Below are 19,200 nucleotides of genomic sequence, written 5' to 3'. Positions count from 1 at the left end.
TTTAGGGCTTTCCATATCTTAGCAGTAACTGTTTCTATATAAAGACAGTTATGATTAAGGTCTAGCCATTGCTATTAACCCAACAACTACGTGTTTATTCTTAGATATTACTGTATCCCTTCCTACCTTTCCTCGCTTACAGAGTTCTGTTGTGGTGCCACGTTTCACCCAGTGGCCCAAGCAGTAATCCTGAAACCCATCCCATAATCCTCCATTTCCATTATTGCTACACTGAAGAAGTCAACACACTTTCCTGATGTTGACTCCTAAATAACTTACACTAGGCTCCTCCTTCTCATTCCTAGAGTTTAGACCTATCCCCACCTTATCTTTTTTAAATGACTCCACTGGCCTCTGTGGTTTTACTGATTATATTCTTCATCTGCCACCCCATCCCCCACACCTACCCTCTAAACAGGTTGATGTTTCTAGGTTATAACGGCAAGTCTGATGATGCATTCTCACACTCTGCTGGTTCTCCTTTGACCAGCAACCAATTCCATTTGACCAATGCTTACTAACTGCCTCCTGGTGTCAGGGATTATATTAGATGCTTGCAATGTAACCCCAATGGCCCCCAATTAGTAGAGCGTAATAAAGTACTTTGATAGTGTATAAACCAGGGAATGTGCTAGACTTACCCCCACATTCCTTAAAGAACCCTCCCAGGCCCTTTGTAACCTGACCTTAACCCTCTCCTCTTTTTCACATGTACTGTATACTTCATCACACCAAGTAATCAGAAAACCAGTATTCATTTTGTGTTCTCTTACCTTTATAAATGCTGTCCTCCCTACCTAGCATGCCTCTGACCCTCTCAGTGGGGTGGTCCCTACTTTTAACTTGTAACGTCTTCCCAGGCATCATGTTTCCTGAGGCCCTTTTTGCCCCCAGAATCTCTTATTCCCCAGATGGGTTGGATACCCACTTCTCTGTGGCCATATCCATGAAGGAATAACTCGAACAAACGACTTATCCCCCTGTATTGAAATTAACCTGCCAGCCTTCCCTCTAGAGTTGTTTCAGGGTGAGGATATGTCTTTAATCTACATGTCTTGGCAATGAGAGTCCTTGGTTCATGATATTCCTAGTTATCCTTTCTTCTTATGGATATTAGCCTTTATTTAATTTATTTATATATCCACTTACCTGGGCTTAGCTCTCAAATCAATGCCTTCATACAGTAATACATGAATCTGTTGCTCCCACTTTTGCATAATCTTTCAAAAGAAGAGAATATTTGTACTAATACAGTTACACCACTAACTATGCACAGAGTTGTTCTCTAAGATTGATAGATTGTTATTTATTCATTCAAAAATATTTACTAAGCTGCTACTGTAAACAAGATGATTTGGAAGCTCCAGGCCATAAATAATACAGAGGCTCACCTCTCACACAAGGATCAGCTCTGAAAATCACCTATCGTCAAATCTATCCTTAACAATCCCTTAAATCAGATCTCGGCACATTCTTGTATATAAATATTTTCTGCTTTGTGAGCCATATGGTGTCTGTCATGGCTGCCTGTCTCTGCTATCACAGTGTGGAAGCGGAGACAATATGTAAATAAATGGGTGTGATCACCTTCCAGTAAAACATTATTAGAAAGAACTGCAGCCCGAAACCGTGGTTGGAGGACCCCGCCTCAAATGAGGAGGTGGGACGACTAAAGTCACAGTGCGGGTAGGAGCCATGGCGATTCAGAGGAGGGAGAAATCCCACATCTTTCATCACAGGAAATTGACAATGGGGAACCCAGAAAGTTGAGTTTGTGGTTCTGAACTAATTCCAAAATACTAATGAGTGAAAGCTATCAAGGTCAGACAGAGTTAGGAAAGCCCAGAGAATGTTCTTGCCGGTCATTCAAAAACAGTTTCAGAGCAAAACATGGAGGCGTTTTTGTTAAAAACATCCAGGAGCATTGCAGCCTTGGTCTCAATTTACCATTATTACAAAAAGAGAAAAGATAAAAGGTACAACATAACACAGAGTCCTTCTGGTGTAGGTGATTTTTATTGTCAACATTCTTTGGAGGTCAGAGTTCATTACTGATGATTTTGGATAAGCTTATCAAAGAAATTCAGAAATAAAAGGTGTTAAATGCAACGCTGATATATGTCCTCATTAATCGTTTATTCACAGAACATAACTTTTTTTTTTTCTAGCACCAATAGCTGCAGGAACTGGCCCAAATTTTTCTCTCTCAGATTTGGAAAGTTCTTCATACTACAGCATGAGTCCAGGAGCAATGAGGAGGTCTTTACCCAGCACGTCCTCTACCAGGTAATTTGATTGGTGGCTCCCCATAGTTACACACCTTGATTTTGACCATGAGCCTAGAGGCACTTGCAACATGTGTTTGCTGGTAGAAGATACTAGGGAAGTGTTTTAAGCCCCATCAGACTTTCAGTCTCACTGAGAAGAGAAAGCAAATTCACATACAGCAGAAATACAGAAATAAACACACACACACACTTATAGTGTGGCATAGGCTAAAAGTAGTTGAAGAAGGCTTTATCCAAACAGGTGAGACTTGCCTTCAGTTATAAATGTTGGCTAGGCTTAGCAAGACCGGAAGGAGAAGGACCGGTTTCTGGGTGGGGTGAAGACTCCAGCAAGCATAGAGAAAGGATGCGGAATGAACGCAGCGTGCTCTCAGGAGATTAAGGACAGCGCTTGACCAGGGGGAAAGGGCACATGTTTGGACTTGTTTCGCAAAATGTTGACACTGGCAACACCAGTTCCAGTCCCTGTGCCCACAGCAGACATTATAGCTTTTCCCCCACAGGTCTCCAAACCCAGGCTACAGAGCTGCTCATGACATGAAACCTTCTTGATGTCGAGGTGTGAGGTTGTAAAAACGCATGCAGCCCTCTGGCACGGGGAGGGCGGCGGTGCTGCGGTGTAGATTCTGTTGCACTGACCTTTAGAAAAGACTGGGGGAGCACAGCCAGATAACGGGCCCAGGATTCTTGATCCCCTCGAGGTCACAAAGCCCAGATCCAAACGAAGCGTTTTGCAAGACCCCGTTGTCTCTAGATAACTGGTAGGAGAAGGAAAGAGATTAGGCATTAAACCCACAGTATTCTTTTACAAATTGGCTTTAGCACTGGACTGTGACAGCAAAGAAAAGAATGGTGTAGAATGATCTTTAATGTTTGTGTACTTTGCAGGAAAAAAAAAATGTTTCACAAAGGTATATTCTTTTTTAAAGCAAGCCCCAGAGTTTTATAATTGAAAACAATGGCCAGATTATAGGAATTTGCCTTGGTAGAGATTCCTTCTTACCTTGACTTTATATATTTTAACCAGCATTACTTTAAAAGAAAGAAAGAAGGAAGGAAGGGGGAAAAAAAGAAGAGAAAAGAAAAAGAAAACAAAAGAAAAGAGAAAACGATTCAGCTTAGTCACTACTAATGCCTCGAAGACAGCTAAAGAAACAGTTACTCCCTAAATATAACCCCCGAATCCTCCCCTCATCGTTCATGTTGCTTAAATGTTCCCCGTAGTTCACTCTGGTATCAGATCCTCTGGGTGGGGAAGGGGGAAAGCTTGAAATCCAAAGCACATTTATAATGAAAGAATGAGAGTGTGAACACATTCGGGTGTTAATACAGTTTGAGGATTTTGACTGTTTGCTGATGGAAGGGACATTGTGTGTAACAGCACTCAGTCAACATGAAAACGCTTTGTAAATACCTGTGGCAGTGATTAATTTAAAAGTTGATGGGCTGTTTGCTTTTCATATGTGTGCTGCACGTGTACCACGGACACCCCAAACAGTGCTTCTCACCCCCATCCTTTGAACTCCTCCAGCTGTTTGACTGCCTTCTGTTGTGATTCTCCAAGTGGAAACGTGGTTTTTAATGTCATTTAAAAGGCTACTGTCACTCTCATATTCTGCAAATAACTAACCCTGATAAGGAGCTAATTATAAGCAGCAGCAGTAGTTAATAACTCGGTAATATGTTTGTTTTACTCTCATTAGGCTCTCCTAGGATGATATTTTTAAAAATTATTCTCTAAATATATAGACTCAGCAGAATTATCTGTGTACAGGTTGGAAAATGTGCCCAGAAGAACACCTCAGATTTACATATAGAAAAGTTCATCAACCAATCAATATTTGTTCATGCTGTGCCAATATTAATTGGTCACCTGCTCTGTAGCAGACACTGTATTAGATGTTTTACATCCCTGATATGATTTAAGCTTCACAATAATTTTACAATATAGACAGTGTTGCCATTTAGCAGTGGATCAACCCACAGCCCAGAGAAGTGAAGTTACTGGCCCAAGGTCACAACCTAGTACATGGCAGAGTCTATATTCAAATTCAGGTGTGCCAGAACTTCAAAAACTTGATATTCTAGGGGCACCTGGGTGGCTCCGTCAGTTGAGTATCCAACTCTTGATTTTGGCTTAGGTCATGATCCCCAGGGTCATGGGGTCAAGTCCCACATTGACCTCTGCACTGTGTGTGTAACCTACCTAGGATTCTCTTTTTCTCTCCCTCTGCCCCTCTCCTTCACTTGTGCTTGCTCTCTCTCTCACTCTCTCTCTCTCAAAATAATTAATTAATCAATTCAAAACATTATATTTTCCCATTGGATCCTCTTAGGAATGGGGCTCACTCTTTCAGTAAGGAATGATAGAACATCAAGCCCTCCAAAAAGGAATATCTAGTGTCCCTGTTTTTCTTGGATACTTAGTGTTTGCTACCTTAAATTTTATTACCATCTTCTGAAATCTGTACAGGTCCCGCCTCCCCATCCAGACTGTTAAATCCCATAGAGGACAGTATGTGATTCCGCAGCACTTATTAAATAACAGGATACTGTCCTAGGCACTGTGGATATAGAGACAAGTAATAGGAGCTTCTGGAGCTAATGGTAGAGACTGACAAATTGGAAATTTTCACTTTAGGGTACTAAGAACATACAGGAAAGAGGCATTTTGCAGTTTTATGAGTACAGGGTAAGGCTTCTAGGCTTTGCATAAAGTAGGAATTAAACAAATATTTGGAATGAAGGTAATAGCTTTACTTTAATTTCTAGGTGGAATTGCTAGGAACACAACAAATTACACACAGGAAGAGATGGTGCGTCACTCCTCAAAAGAGTGTTTCTCTTCCCTCTTATGTAGAGATCTTACTGGTACTTTCTTATTTTCCTCAGATGTTTCTGGGAGAATAGAATCAGTGTATTCAAAAGTCAAGAGCAAGAAACCAAAATCAATGACTGATTCATTTCTAAATTTAAAAAAATAATAAAGGAGATTGAGAGGCATTAACTGTAGCTCTGACCCCTTCATAGTAAACATCTCCAAAATCATAGAAGGGGTTGTGTAAAAATTGGGATAAAATACGTTTTTTTATCCCAAAGAACTTCATCAAGATAAACCAGCTGTCAAGTTTGTGAAGTCAGTAAACTTTGTCTTGGAAGCCTTCCACTTGTGCATCCTGCCGCTGCCGACTTTCTTCACTCCTGGATCCTTTTTTCCCCTCCACCCTCTTCCTCTACCCTGCAGACATTTGTCCTGTATCAGACCTCTGAAGAGTCCTTGCTTTCAGACGAAGATGGGAGCGAATAAGTACAGACTTCCACCTTTAGCATTTAATACCTGCACAGGGTATGTGTGTTTTTATTAAAGGATACCAAAGAAATCAGAAGCTTCAGAAACTCAGAAAAATATTAATAACGAAAGAATAATGGGGAGTGAGTAGAGTTGGCCTTGTGCATTGGCCCTCACTGGACCATAACACTTGGCAAAGGCCTGTCACAAGTACTCATGTGGCTGTTTCTCAGTCAGTAGTCCAGTTCAGCAGTTTTTTGAACATCTGCTGTTAGCCAAACACTGTGGTAGGCAGGAGAGATTTAAAGAAAGAAGAAGGAGAAAAGAAAAGAAAGAAAGCCCTTTCCCTACAGATCTCACAGTCACATCAGAACATATAGCTCTTGCCTTTTATTAGCCAGGAAGCATAAGGGAAACATGTATTTTCTTTTTAACTTGTATTCTACCAACTTCTAGGATGATTTCAAGCAGTTTTCAATTTTTAAATATAGCAAGTACTATTAAATATAGAAAGAGAGGCCAGAGACCATATGGAAAGATAGGAGAGATTGTGATATCAGGAACCTTAACGAAGAGTTTAATTCTGAGATTCCTGGTTGCCAAGGCAAAAAGGGGAAACGCTATATTATATGACATGCATTTCTGATAAAAGGAAACAATAGAAACTAATTCAAAGTGTCCATATTTTTCTTCTGGCTTATGTATTTGGAGTAATTTTTTGTGTACTTTCTTCTTTAAAAAATGTTTAGGGGCACCTGGGTGGCTCAGTCAGTTAAGCATCCAACTTCGGCTCATGTCATGATCTCCCATTCCATGAGTTCGAGCCCCACGTCAGGCTCTGTGCTGTCAAAACAGCTCAGAGCCTGGAGTCTGCTTCAGATTCTCTTTTTGCCCCTCCTCCACTCATCCTCTGTCTGTCTCTCTCTCAAAAAATAAATAAACATTTAAAGAATTTTTAAAAATTCCGTTAGATGTAGTTTCGCATAAAATATAGAAAAGTTGCTATTTTTCATTGAACGTTAAGGAAAGCCATGCAAAGAACATAAAATAAGCTATGAAAGGTTTTTCCTTGGGGTGCTAAGCTAGCATGCTACAGATATGTTTCTTTCCCGGGATCTGGCTTTAATGAGACTAGAACTTAAAAGTGAAGAATACTGGAGTGCCAACTTTCACAGTTAGAATCTCTTGCCTTGAATTGGTTCCTCCACCCTTTTTTCTTCAGATTGTTGCAATAGCCTCTTAACTACCTCCCTGCCTGTAGGTTACATCTCCTTTTCCTTTGCTTTTCCAAAGCCATCATCTGCAAAACTACCAGAGTGACCTTTTTGAAATCGATTCTAATGTCACTCCATGTCTAAACTTTTCCAGGGACCCTCCATTGCTTGTAGGATAAAATCCAGATAGGTCATTTCTTCTGTAACCTCCACCCCACTTCCTTCACTATGGCCCTTCCTTGACATCAGCCAGGCCAAACGCCTGGCAGTTCTCTGTGTCACACCTTACCCGTGATGTGGCTTCTGTCTGATACACACCTCCCTCCTGGGAGTGATGTTCAGAATATCCAACAACCTGTGTGATGTGAGCATACCACGTCTCCTTGACTCACTCTTACAACTCAGGAACTGTCTCCTTCAGGAAGCTTTTCCCAACCTTCCAAACATATCATTATTCGCTTCTTACATCAAAGAACCCACTGTGTCGTATATGTGCTTGCTTCATAATACCTGTATCTCTCTTTTGCACAATTTTATTTACTTCTCCGTCTCCATCCACTAAACCATGAACTCCATGAGACAGGGACCATGTCTGATGCATCTCTATATCCCAGCATTTAGCACGACCCCTAGTACAGAGAAGGGACATGGCACGTGTTTGATAAATGAAAACATATTAAAAGTTCTGTACCCTGACACATGAGGAAGAGATTTCTCAGTGGACACTCCCACTAGGGATGAAATCTATTCATTCTGGTCGTATGTTAGTGATATGATCAATTAAGACAATTAGAACGTATTAACAACATGGCATTTCACTGTCTTTTCACTCCTGAAGCCTCAACTTGCCAGTCCTTCAACTAGAAGAAATGAGATATATCCTGGAAATTTCTCCACCATACCTTTCCAAAAATAAAAAATCCAGAACTTCATTTTGGGACCCTCTGTATAGGCATAAAAAGAGGGAGGGCATAAAAAGGATTGGGCTGCTCTTTTGTTCATGTCCCTGATTCTCAGAGGAAACTGCACTCCCTACCCCTATTTTTATCTAATTTGTTCACTGTATTATCTCTAGCATCTACATCAGAAGCTGGACTATTGTAGCTGCACAGCAAATAGTTTTTGAATGACTAGATCCAAGTGGAAGATGAGAAAACACAGGGAAAAAAACCCAAAAGCAATCCAAGCTTTTCTCAAAGGGCTGTCAACCCTGATTTTTATCCTTTCTGGGGTGCCGGAGGGATTGATTAGTGTCCAGGGACATTGCTGATGGCTAGGGGCCAGCTGCTGCCTGAGGAGACACGACATGTGGTCTTCCTACAGACACTTCCCAGTGGAGACCTGAGCAGGCGCCAGCCGCCAGTTAGTTCCTCAGAGGAGAAGGGGACAGGGTGTGGCAGCAGCATCTTGAGGGACAATAAAAATGAAACGCAGACACTTGGAACAACACAGACCCACGACTTTGTTCCACCTCCAGTGACTCACTCAACTGAACCTGAGCCTGGAGAAAGTCCTAGAACTCCACCGAGTTGCCCAATTGCTTCCTCCTTTGGCTTTCTTTCAGCCAGAGATGTAGTGTCCAAGAGAGGTGGTTTGGAAGGCTTTTAAACATGTACCGGTTTGTTATTTCAGCTCCACAAAGCGCCTCAAGTCCGTGGAGGATGAAATGGACAGTCCTGGTGAAGAGCCATTCTACACTGGCCAAGGGCGCTCCCCGGGAAGTGGCAGTCAGTCGAGCGGGTGGCATGAAGTGGAGCCAGGTAAGGGGGCTGGGCGCGCTCAGGCCTGCGATGCACATGGCGGCCATGCTGGGCGTCGTGCAGCGGAGGGAGCAGCCTCCAAGCAGTCGACTTGGTCAACGCAGACGCTTGCTTGTCTCTGGCTCCGACTTTCTTGAAAGGGTGGCCGTGCAAAGCAGCAATTCAACCAAAATGAAAGGCTGTAAGATGGGCGTGTGGTTTTTGACACTTCCATATTTTTACCTGCACTACAATCCCATATGCATTTGCCTTCGCTTTTGTTTTTATGCCAAGTGCTTTTGGGGATTGACTTTTGGATTGTCTTGGAATAATCTTAAATAAAAATCTGTCAACTTTTTCAGCTGGACCAGGAGACTGGGTTCCCTGTGCTGCAATTTATACTTAGATTTTTATAAAAGGAGGAGATGTTTAAATAGTTTTTCCTAGTTTTGGCTATCATCATGATTGTTTTTCTATTTAAAGGGAGCAACTATCTTTATGTTCATCTCTAGTGAAATAAGCAAATGATGACTGCTAATCTGACCTCCCAGGATAGTCTAGTCTTGGCTCTGGAGTTTGAGATGAATGTAAATAATTTGGATAGCAGGAGCTTTTTGAAACCTTAATCAGTGTCTAACCTCCACATGAAGAAAAGAGAATCTTCTCCGTTGCCTTCCTCAATCTGCAAAGTCAAATGGATAAAGAGGATAGAGTGTGCGCTTTGGAATAGATAGGCCGAATGTAATCCAGGCTCTTGCTCCTGCTGGCTGTGGGATTATGGGCAAATGACCTAACCTCTCTGAGCACAAATGTCCCCATTTCTTTAATTGGTCAATAATAATAGCTGTTTCAGTTATTCAGTTAATAATAATAGCTCAATTCAGAGAATTAAATAAGGTGACATACATAACCCATCTAAGAATTAAATGTAGCACAGAGTAAGCTTAAAACAAAATGCTTTCTGATCGTTCTCCGCCCCCCCCACCCCCCCATGACACAGAGTGATTCCTTGCAAGAACAGACAAGCACCAAGGAGATTTCTGAACCCACCCTTCTGTCTTTAGATCTTAACTCCTTTCTCTCCTCCCTGGCATATTAAAAAGCAATCCTCAGAGGGAATAGTACTAGGGAGATTTGGGGATGATGGAACAGCCCTGTGTCCTGATTGTGTCGGTACAGGAATCTATACGTGTGTTTATATTCACAGAAATGGACACCTTCTACCACCACCTCAGTTTTATTGTATGATAACTAAAAACAAAACAAGACAGAACAAGACCTCAGGCCCCACTGGATGAGTCCTTTATCTCACTCCCTTGATAAAATGCAGAAATTTCCCTTGGCCCTGCTTCTACCTAGTCGCCTCACTCACTCAGTCAGCCATCCTCATAGGGAGCTTTCTGTGGGTGAGACCTGGGCTGGCTCTGGGAACTCCAGGGTGAATGGGAAGCCTATGGCTTTTTGCTTTCAAGGAGTTCACGTTTGGGGATGGGAAACCCACTTAAGGAGATCATTGCATGGTGATATGGCAAGTAGGAAGTTGGGGATGTTAGCCTCCAATTTCTCATTATTTCTCATTATTGCCAACAGCATTCAAAGTGTGGTGCACCTTCTACAAAGGCCCAGCTTCATGCCGGTTCACTGACAGTGGCTAAGAAATTAGCCCAGGCTGGGGCGCCTGGTATCTCAGTCTGTTGAACATCTGACTCTTAATTTTGGCTTAGGTCATGATCCTAGGGATGAGGGATGGAGCCCCACATTGGGCTCTGCGCCAAGCAGGGAGCCTGCTTAATATTTTTTCTCCCTCTGCTCCTCTCCCCCACTCACACATGCTCTCTCTCTCAAAAAAGAAAAAAAAAAAAAGAAAGAAAGAAAACCCAGGCCTGAATGAAAATGCTGACTGCTGACTGCTCGTTGCCACTAACAGCACCATCAGCAAGACCTCAGGATAGTGCCAATGAAAAGTTTATGTGCTATTAAAAAATTAAAAGATGGACAACTTCTTTGAACCCTTTTTAAAAGGCTAATTAGAGTCCTAGCCAGTTTACCTGCTTCAGTGGCAATCAGAGTCAAACTAGATGGGTCTGGTACATTGTGCTTGAGTGTTGTAATAATGCGGTTTTGTACGTATTGGAGCTGCTTTGCTGTGTTGATACAGGAAGCTCCCCACTGTGAGCCTGTTCTCTGGGTCCGTAAGTAGATTTGGGGGGAGCATACTGGGGTTGGAAGGGGTACGTTAAATATAGGGTACTTTGACCTAGTGGCTCTTATTTTTTCAGGGTAATTCTATTCCTCTTTGCACCTTATGATTTAAATGATTATACATTTTAACATCTGAATGCCTATATCCTTTGCAGTTATTAAATAATGGAAGTTTAATGGCCGGATTGTTTGTGATCCCCCACAATTAGACATACTCTTGGACTCTTGGATTGATGCTCCATTCTCGATCCCTCTTTCATTACAGAAAACTGCAGTTTCATGGTAATATGTGTTGGGGAGTGGGGAGGGGGACAGCAGATACATGTACATGTGGCCATATTCAGCATAGAAAGTCATAATTGAAACAGGGCCTGAGGGGACATTAAAACTCAACCGAAGGATGTTGTACATGTTCGTGGTGACTTTGGTGTCATTAACTCACACCAGCCATTTTAAATGGATAATTTATGCTGCCAGATGGTCCTTTTTGGGGATTTTCCATCTAGCCCAATCCCCTTTTTGGCACAGAGAACACCCTTATGTTGTTCCCACACTGATCCGGGCCTGCATAGCTTTTCCCCAGGGGTGCAATTCATTGAGTAGGAGGCTTTTAGTGGTTCACTCATGTAAATTACCTTCAGAACATGTTGGGAGTTATGTCTGTCTGAATGCACCAGCAACCTCTTGGTTGCCTATGTTGGGAATAATTCTCTAAGACAAATACTAAGGATACTTTCTCTTTGCCTCAGATGTGACACGGGAAGCAAAGCCTGTCCTTACTCCTCACTCAGAGAGCTTTGCATCTGTTTACCTACCCTCAAATGCTTTTTTAGAACTCCCGGCCAAAGGAGGGCCGAAGGTTGCCAGAGGAGACGAACTTCCTTGAGCAACAGGAAGGCTCTGGAAAGTAAAACAAACCAGACATGCAGTAAATTACATGGACTCTTTCAAATGTCTTTTGTAGTATCCTGTTCCCCATTAGTTTATCTCGGCACTTTTAGTGCACAGCTCTTATTATCTGGGAAGGAGGGCATAGGAGATGAAAGATGATGTTAGTTTAAGAACATCAGACAACCTCAAGCTGACTTTTGCTTCTCTTACAATGCTATGTTTGTTCCCTCCTCTTAGTTTCATTTCCCAGTTATCTCAAAACTGGGTTAGATTCGAAGCTTTGAAGCTAATCATGCACTGATGAAATGAGTCCTAGGAAATTCTATCAAGCAAAAACTCACATACCATCAACTCTTGTTTGTCTGTACAAATGAAAAATTGCAGAGAAACTGATAATGCACATAAATAGGAAGGAAACAGGCAGGCGCCTACTTGGGATCAGACACTGTGTATGGTACTTTTGTATATATGGTAAAAATTTAGTTATGATCGCTTGAGTACCTACTGTATACCAGGTTTTTTAAATTTAATTACCCTAAATTATGCAAGATACAATGATCTTGCCTCTGTAGAGATGAAAACAATTAAAAGGATAAGTGGGGGCACCTGGGTGGCTCAGTCAGTTGAGCGTTCGTCTCTTGATTTCGGTTCAGATCATGATCTCACAGTTCCTGAAATTGAGTCCCGCATCGGGCTCCTCACTGAAAGCATGGAGCCTGCTTGGGATTCTCTCTCTTCTCTTTTGCCCCTCCCCAGGTTGTGTGCATGCACTTGCACTCTCCCTCAAAATGAATGAATGAATAAGTGACTTGCCTAGGGCCACACAGATAGCAAACCTGTGGACCCAGAATCTAAATTTCAACCTAAATCTAAGTTCAGAGTTTAAGTTTTGTCTTCTATGCTCAGTAACCTTTTTACCATAATGCCTATGCTTCTCATTTAAGGTCTCATGTCCTGGGTTTGTATTAAAATTAAAAACATAATAAAAAGAACAAAAAATAACTCCTCAGAAAGACCTAAACCACTCCCCCTTTCCTTATCCCAAACCCTCGTCATACAACTGAAACCAGAGAAGAAACACGGGTTATGAAATACACATAAGACACAATATATGATCAAATAGTATTAACTGTTAACAGAGTAAAATACCATTTTTTCCCCATAAAGTCAAATCATCCTCAGCATTCCAATCTTTCTTCAAATATTATGTCACTGGAGAGGCTCCCAGTGATCTCAATAGTTGCTGTTTCTCTTCCATCATTTTATAATTGGTAACCTTACGTTTTCCCCCCTCCATCCCCTGTCTATTGCTGCGGTCCGTGTTCTGTCTCTAGAATGTGCACACTGTGAGCCATGGGACTCATCATTCTTTCCCACTGCTGCATCCCCAGCATCCATACAGCATCTGGCACATAATAGGTGCTCAATAAATATGGATTGAATGAACGGAGCCTATAAAGCTCCATTGGGGTGTTGTCAATGAACCTGATAATAGAATTTGCTACCAATAATCCTCCCAGAATTGACGTTTACCATATTCTCAATCTGTATAGACTGTCATTTGGTGAGGTCCAGTTACTAACAAGTGACTCAACCAGGAGCCTCGTGGACAAGTAATAGCGTACCAGACTATGTTACAAATATCACTTGCCTTCAAGGGTATTCCTTTAAGTGAATCAGACTTTTCTTTTTAAAGATAACACTTCATTTTTTAAAAGGTAATTCTTTTCTTTTTAAGATAGTTCAGTATTATGAGCTTCGTAACAACCACAATAGTGACTTTTTGTAGAATATTTTATGTAACCGCCCTGATTTATGTCGGTACTTTTCAGATGTCCATATCAAAGTTTCTTTTACCCAAGTGTAAGGAATGCGGCATGAGACACTACCGTATGAGGTATAACCTTGCTACCCAAAGTATGGACGAAGGACTGGCAATATGACATCCCCTGAGAACTTATTAAAAATGAAGAGTCTCAGGCCCTACCCAGGCCAACTGAATTGTAACAGCTGATGGTGTTTATCTGGGTGATATTTCTATGTGTTAGTGATTGAAAAACACGTACACAGGCCCCTCCCTGGACTGTTCCCTTCAGCGGGCTCTCACCACTCAATCTGTGTCTGGCGGTACCCTGAACTTTTTATGTTGTACTCCCCAACCTTCCTTCCTATTTTAAATAGGAATGCCTTTAACATTTTTCTAGATAGATAAAAATCTAACCTATTTTGAAACATATCAGAGAAGATAGTACACTCACGCAGTGACGCATTCGGTGTTTGGATACCTCACATGAAAGAACGTTCTCCATCTCTCTCTCTCATCTTCCTCCACTTTAAGTGCATGAAGGACGGTTGATGGATATAATTCAAGTCAAACCAAGTCATTGAATATTCAGTGCCGACTGGGTACAGCATGGAGTACATATAGAGACAGCTCCATTAAGTCCCTGTCTTTACGGGCAAGTCAGATTTCCTCAGTTGTCAGTCACTATCTGTAAGATGAGAACTGTAGTTTCTGCCCCATCTCTCTGTCACAGGGTCACCAAAGTCAAATGAGGAAACCAACTTGAACTTGAACGTTCCAAGTGCCGAAGTCCTTTTTTAAAGTTAATGTTCTCTAATCAGGTGAAATATCATTCGGATTATACTCAGTCGAGGGTGGTTGAAAGCAGGCAGGGTTAAATCCTGTAGAAGTAAAAGAAGGGAATTGTTCGGTCCAACTGGAGAATTCAGGACACTTTCCTCAGAAGGCTGCCATGGAACTGGGTTTCACTTGGAACCCAGATGAGAAACAGCCACATACTTGAAAGTGAGACCCTATATTTCATAGCCGTTCAGCCATTAGTATATATAAACAAAAGTGCTCTTTCTACATCTGTCTTCCTAAGTTGCCAGGCAGCTTTGTGGTTGTCCTGTGTACCTTCTTAGGTCCTATGTCACCAAAAGTGATTCATTTAAGGGTCCAGTGCACTTCACAGATTCCTGAGTGCCGCCATCTACTGTGTTTAAGACCACACCTGCATCAAGCACATACACTTCAGTGAAGTTGCAGCCGAAGTTAAGAGCATTTTTTATTGTTGAAAAAAAATGAAATTATGGGACTTTTCAGTGAAATTTAGTTCTGTGCTTGAAAACAGGAGTAAGAGGCTCCTTAAATTTTCTCCTATAGAAAATGTTCAGAAATAGCATGGCCTTCAGTTATATTGTGATTGTAGAACGTTACTAACAGACACAATTATATTAGCCAAGATGTTACAATAGCCAAAATACTTTTGAGTCAAATTTGATAAGTAGTAAGTTTAATTATAGTCATTTTCTTAAAAACTTTCAGCGATAAACTTCTTTCAGAGATAAACTTCTTCCCAAAGACTAAGTAGTCTTCATTTTTGAAGGTCAAAATCAAGCACTGCAGTAACATGCAGTGTATTCTTGTAATAATTACTAAGTAAAGAAATACATTTTTAAAGGCATTTGTAGAACAACTGCTTCATAAACATCTGGTCAACTGTTAGCCTGGGACCTTTAGAACCAGAGTTCAGTGTCACTGCTACTGCGAGCACAGTTGCATTTTTCAGGCTTCTGTTCGTTCATCATAATTTTAAAATTTCTTTAACATTTATTCATTTTTGAGAGAAAGAGAGCATGAGTGGGGATGGGGGAGGGCAGAGAGAGGGAGGCACGGAATCCGACGCAGGCTCCAGGCTCTGAGCTGCCAGCACAGAGTCCGACGCAGGGCTCGAACTCATGAACCACGAGATCATTACCTGAGCAGAAGTCAGCCGCTTAACTGACTGAGCAACTCAGGAGCCCCGCCCCCCCCCATCGTAATTTTAAATGCCACACATTAGGTTCACTTGTATTCCCAGCTCTGCTGGTCCTAATTTCACTGCCAGCCATCATCCATCAATTGTAAGAGTGGGGGAAGTTTACCAACTTAAACTTGTAGCTGAGACACATAAGGAGGAGGCCCATTATCGGTGCCAATAAAAAGGCAGCAGGCTGGTAACAGTAGTACATTGATCACAGACCCTCTGCTGCACTAGCATACATTAAGGACAATGATTAAATCTCCCACAGTCTCCTGTTCTAATAGGAATAGTCGCTGTTACAGAACAGTGCTGTAGGATCAATGTCTTGGCTTTTCTTCTGCATTTATGGAGCAGTGGGAAAGCATCATTCTGCAACAACATTCTCTTCCATTATCCCTTTAGTATTGGCACCTGCTCATTAGAGGTGGGTACACCAAGGAGCAGTGGAACAGTAGCAAGGGGACTGTTCTCTAGGGACCCTTCTTTATCAGAGAAATTCCATCCAAACAAGGGGTTATGACAGGAAAGCTATATTACACAATAGTGCTTTAACTACCCTTCCAAAATATCCTTACTTTCTTTATCAAGGCTGTTTTATTTTTTAAGGCCAAATAAAGGGCCCCAAATAACCTTTTGTCAGGAGTCCAAAAGGTTGCCTATAAAAAGAAAAGAAATACTCTTCTCACGTATATATACATATATTATATACGAGGAAGCACAGTCAAAGAAAATTACTGTTGTATTCCTGAAGCCCAGTATAGTACCTGGCACAGGGCATCCAGTCAATATCTGTTGAATAAATAAATAAACAATAAGATGGAGACCACACATGTCCCATCTCGCCCTTCGAGCAGGGCTAAATGCTTGGAGGCAGAGTGCCCGTAAGTTGGTTATACGAAGGAGTGAAGCTTCACTTGTATCCGAGAACCCAGATGTACAATTTTGTGAATACATAGGCTCCCAGGAAACCAGATGCTGCATTTCAGCTGGGCTTGTCTGAGTAAATAAATTATCCAAATCTCCAAATTTTTAATTTCATGTTTGAAATTGAGGCTGTGTAAACATTCCAGAAAGAAGGAAAAAAGAGTTGTAGCTTCTACCTTGGGTGTGTGTGTGTGTGTGTGTGATATCTTCCACCCTGCCCTGTTCCTGTCTCCATCTTCAGCACAGCCCCAGTGGCCTCTGTTAGCCAAGTGCTGGCTCATCATGTGGCCTTATTTAGCATGTAAGGAGGAACTGTAACGCGAATTCTATTCCAGCCACAACAGTCTTCACAGACTCACTGAGGAGGGAGAAAATACGAGTGAAATAGAATGAACTATAAAGGGGAAAGAGTACAAATGAAGAATCAAAACTCTACAATTCTTGTATTCTGCCATGAACTCAACCCACCTGGGAATTTTAGCAAAGTACTTCTCTGAATTTTCATTTCCTCCTATGTAAACACCGGGGACAGGGAAGCAGTGTAGCCTGCATGATTTGTAGGCTTTGAAATGATCAACTGAGAGGATAATAGAAATAGGGACTGCCATTTATGAAGCACCAGCTGTGTGCAAGGTTCTGTGCTTGGCACCAGACCTAGAGTATTTTTAACATATTTAAAGTAGACGTAATACACCACAAAGCTTTATACAAATAGTATATATCTTTTTGTTCTGGTAAATACTTTGGAAATTCTGAAGTGCTCTATGAGTTTAAGGTACAAGCATCCCTCGGTTTTTTGTGTTTCCCTTTATTGTACTTCTCAGATATTGTGTTTTTAACAAATTGAAGGTTTGTTGCAACTCTGTGTCCAGCAAGTCTCTTGGCATCGTTTTTCCAGTAGCATTTGCTCACTTCATGTCTCTGTGTCATATTTTGGTAATTCTTGCAATATTGCAAGCCTTGTCATAATTATTATATTTGATATGGTGATCTGTGACCAGTGGTTATAAGTTGCAGGAAGCTCCGATGATGGTTAGCACAGAAATAAGGTATTTTTATTTTAAAGCTTATTTGTCTATTTATTTTGAGAGAGGAAGAGCATGAGGAGGGCACAGGCAGAGAGAGAATCCCAAGCAGACTCTGGGCTGTCAGCATAGAGTATGACACAGGGCTCAAACCCACGAACCATGAGATCATGACCTGAGGCGAAACCAAGAGTGAGATGCTCAACTGACTTAGCCACTCAGGTGCCCCAGTAATATAGTATTTTTAAATTAAGTTATGTACGTTGTTTCTTTTCCCTGATATAATGCCACTGCACACTTATTAGACCATTGTATAGTGTAAATATAACTTCCATATGCACTGGGAAACCAAAGCATTCATTGGACTTGCTTTATTGCAATATTTGCTTTATTGTGGTAGTCCGGAACCAAACCTGCGTTATTTCCAAGGTACGCTCACTGTCACACGCTCTGCCATTGAACTATACCTGCTCTGGGGCATGTACCTGAAATTAAATTGAAAACATATTGCACATATCTGTGTCTCTTTTATGCAAAGCACTGTGCAAGGTGATAAAGGGAAAAATAAATAACCCGAGACAGACCCTGCCTTCAAAGTGCTCAGAGCCCGCCAAGGAAGGAGAGTAACTGCTTCAACAAGTATCCAGTGACTACAGCACAAGACACCCTGTAACTGTTTGACAAAGGTGGTGCGTCAACCATTCCATTATTAAAAGAGCATCAGTAAATGCTAGTCCCTGTTTCTTTCCCTTCATAATATCCAGCTTCTCTTTCTTTATCTCTAAAAAGCATGTAGAAAACCAGTGTTCTAGAAAACTCTCATGAAGTACACAGATCTTTCTGCACCCATGGACTCAAATCTCCCCTTCCTGAAACAGAGTGTTCTTGATTTGTGGGTAATGAAATTGGGCAGAATGTAAGCAGATGTTTACTTAGAGAAAACACAGTTATTCTGAATTGACATTAAATTCACCAAAGGGTAGAATAATCAGAAAGTACATTTGAAAGAGGAGAGACAAACGAGGTGGGTAGGTATAAGTAGCTAGCTAGATAGGCAGATCAGGCTTACCTCAGAGTTCACTGTGCTGGTTTTCCTGTATCTAGTACATTTTATTTATCTAATAAGCATTATTAGATATTTATAGAACTCAAACAGAAAGTAGTTTTAACCTCTAATATAAAGAGAAAATATTCTTTAGCATTCTTACTTGGTCTGTTCTATGAACATAATGTAGACATTTCATAGACTCAAATAGTACCACAAATTGATTAACAATGAAAGATTAATTGATCTATATTTTGTCATTGGAATGCTGCTGGAATTTTAAATATGTGTTTTATAAGTAATAGCATAGCCAGTGTTTATTAAGCACTTACTATGGGCCAGATATCATTCTAAGACATAATTACATGTATTTGATTTGCAAAAAATGATACAAGTCAGTAATAAGTCTATTTTTAGACTTACTTCCCTCTTTCCTATGTTTTTATATTTTTCCTGCATATCAAGAATTCTATTTAAATATTAAATAATCAAATACAACACCGTTGGCCTATATAGGAATAGTTTTCTTTTTGGGGGTTTTCTTTTTTTGGCATCAATGTCTTTAATAAAGTAACTTTTTTATAATACTCCAGAATAGGGGCTTTTTGTGGGGAATAGGAGAGAGAGGGAAGAAAGAACCCCTCCTGCCCACACAGATCTCAAGAGTCCATAGCTTTTCCGGCTGTGCTGTGTGCCCATTTCTGATGAGGTTGTCCACATCCCAATTCCTTTCCTACTCAGCAGACGATTATAATAATGTCTATTTATCCAACT

The 19,200-nt window shown here is 41.1% G+C and overlaps 1 protein-coding gene across 1 annotated transcript in view; it reads left to right on the top strand.

The window, feature by feature from the left end:
- The window catches only part of NFIA (nuclear factor I A), a 362,772-nt gene that overhangs the window by 256,305 nt on the left and 87,267 nt on the right, over positions 1-19,200 (top strand). Inside the window, exons 6-7 of the mRNA XM_029946438.1 lie at positions 2,169-2,286; positions 8,424-8,551. Of these exons, the coding sequence (XP_029802298.1) occupies positions 2,169-2,286; positions 8,424-8,551 (246 nt within the window). The remainder of the gene's footprint in view (positions 1-2,168; positions 2,287-8,423; positions 8,552-19,200) is intronic.

This window comes from Suricata suricatta, chromosome 8 (genome assembly GCF_006229205.1).
Source record: "Suricata suricatta isolate VVHF042 chromosome 8, meerkat_22Aug2017_6uvM2_HiC, whole genome shotgun sequence".
NCBI classification, from domain to species: Eukaryota; Metazoa; Chordata; class Mammalia; order Carnivora; family Herpestidae; genus Suricata; species Suricata suricatta.
Note: the sequence above shows the minus strand (reverse complement) of the source record. Positions and strands in the feature narration are given on the sequence as shown.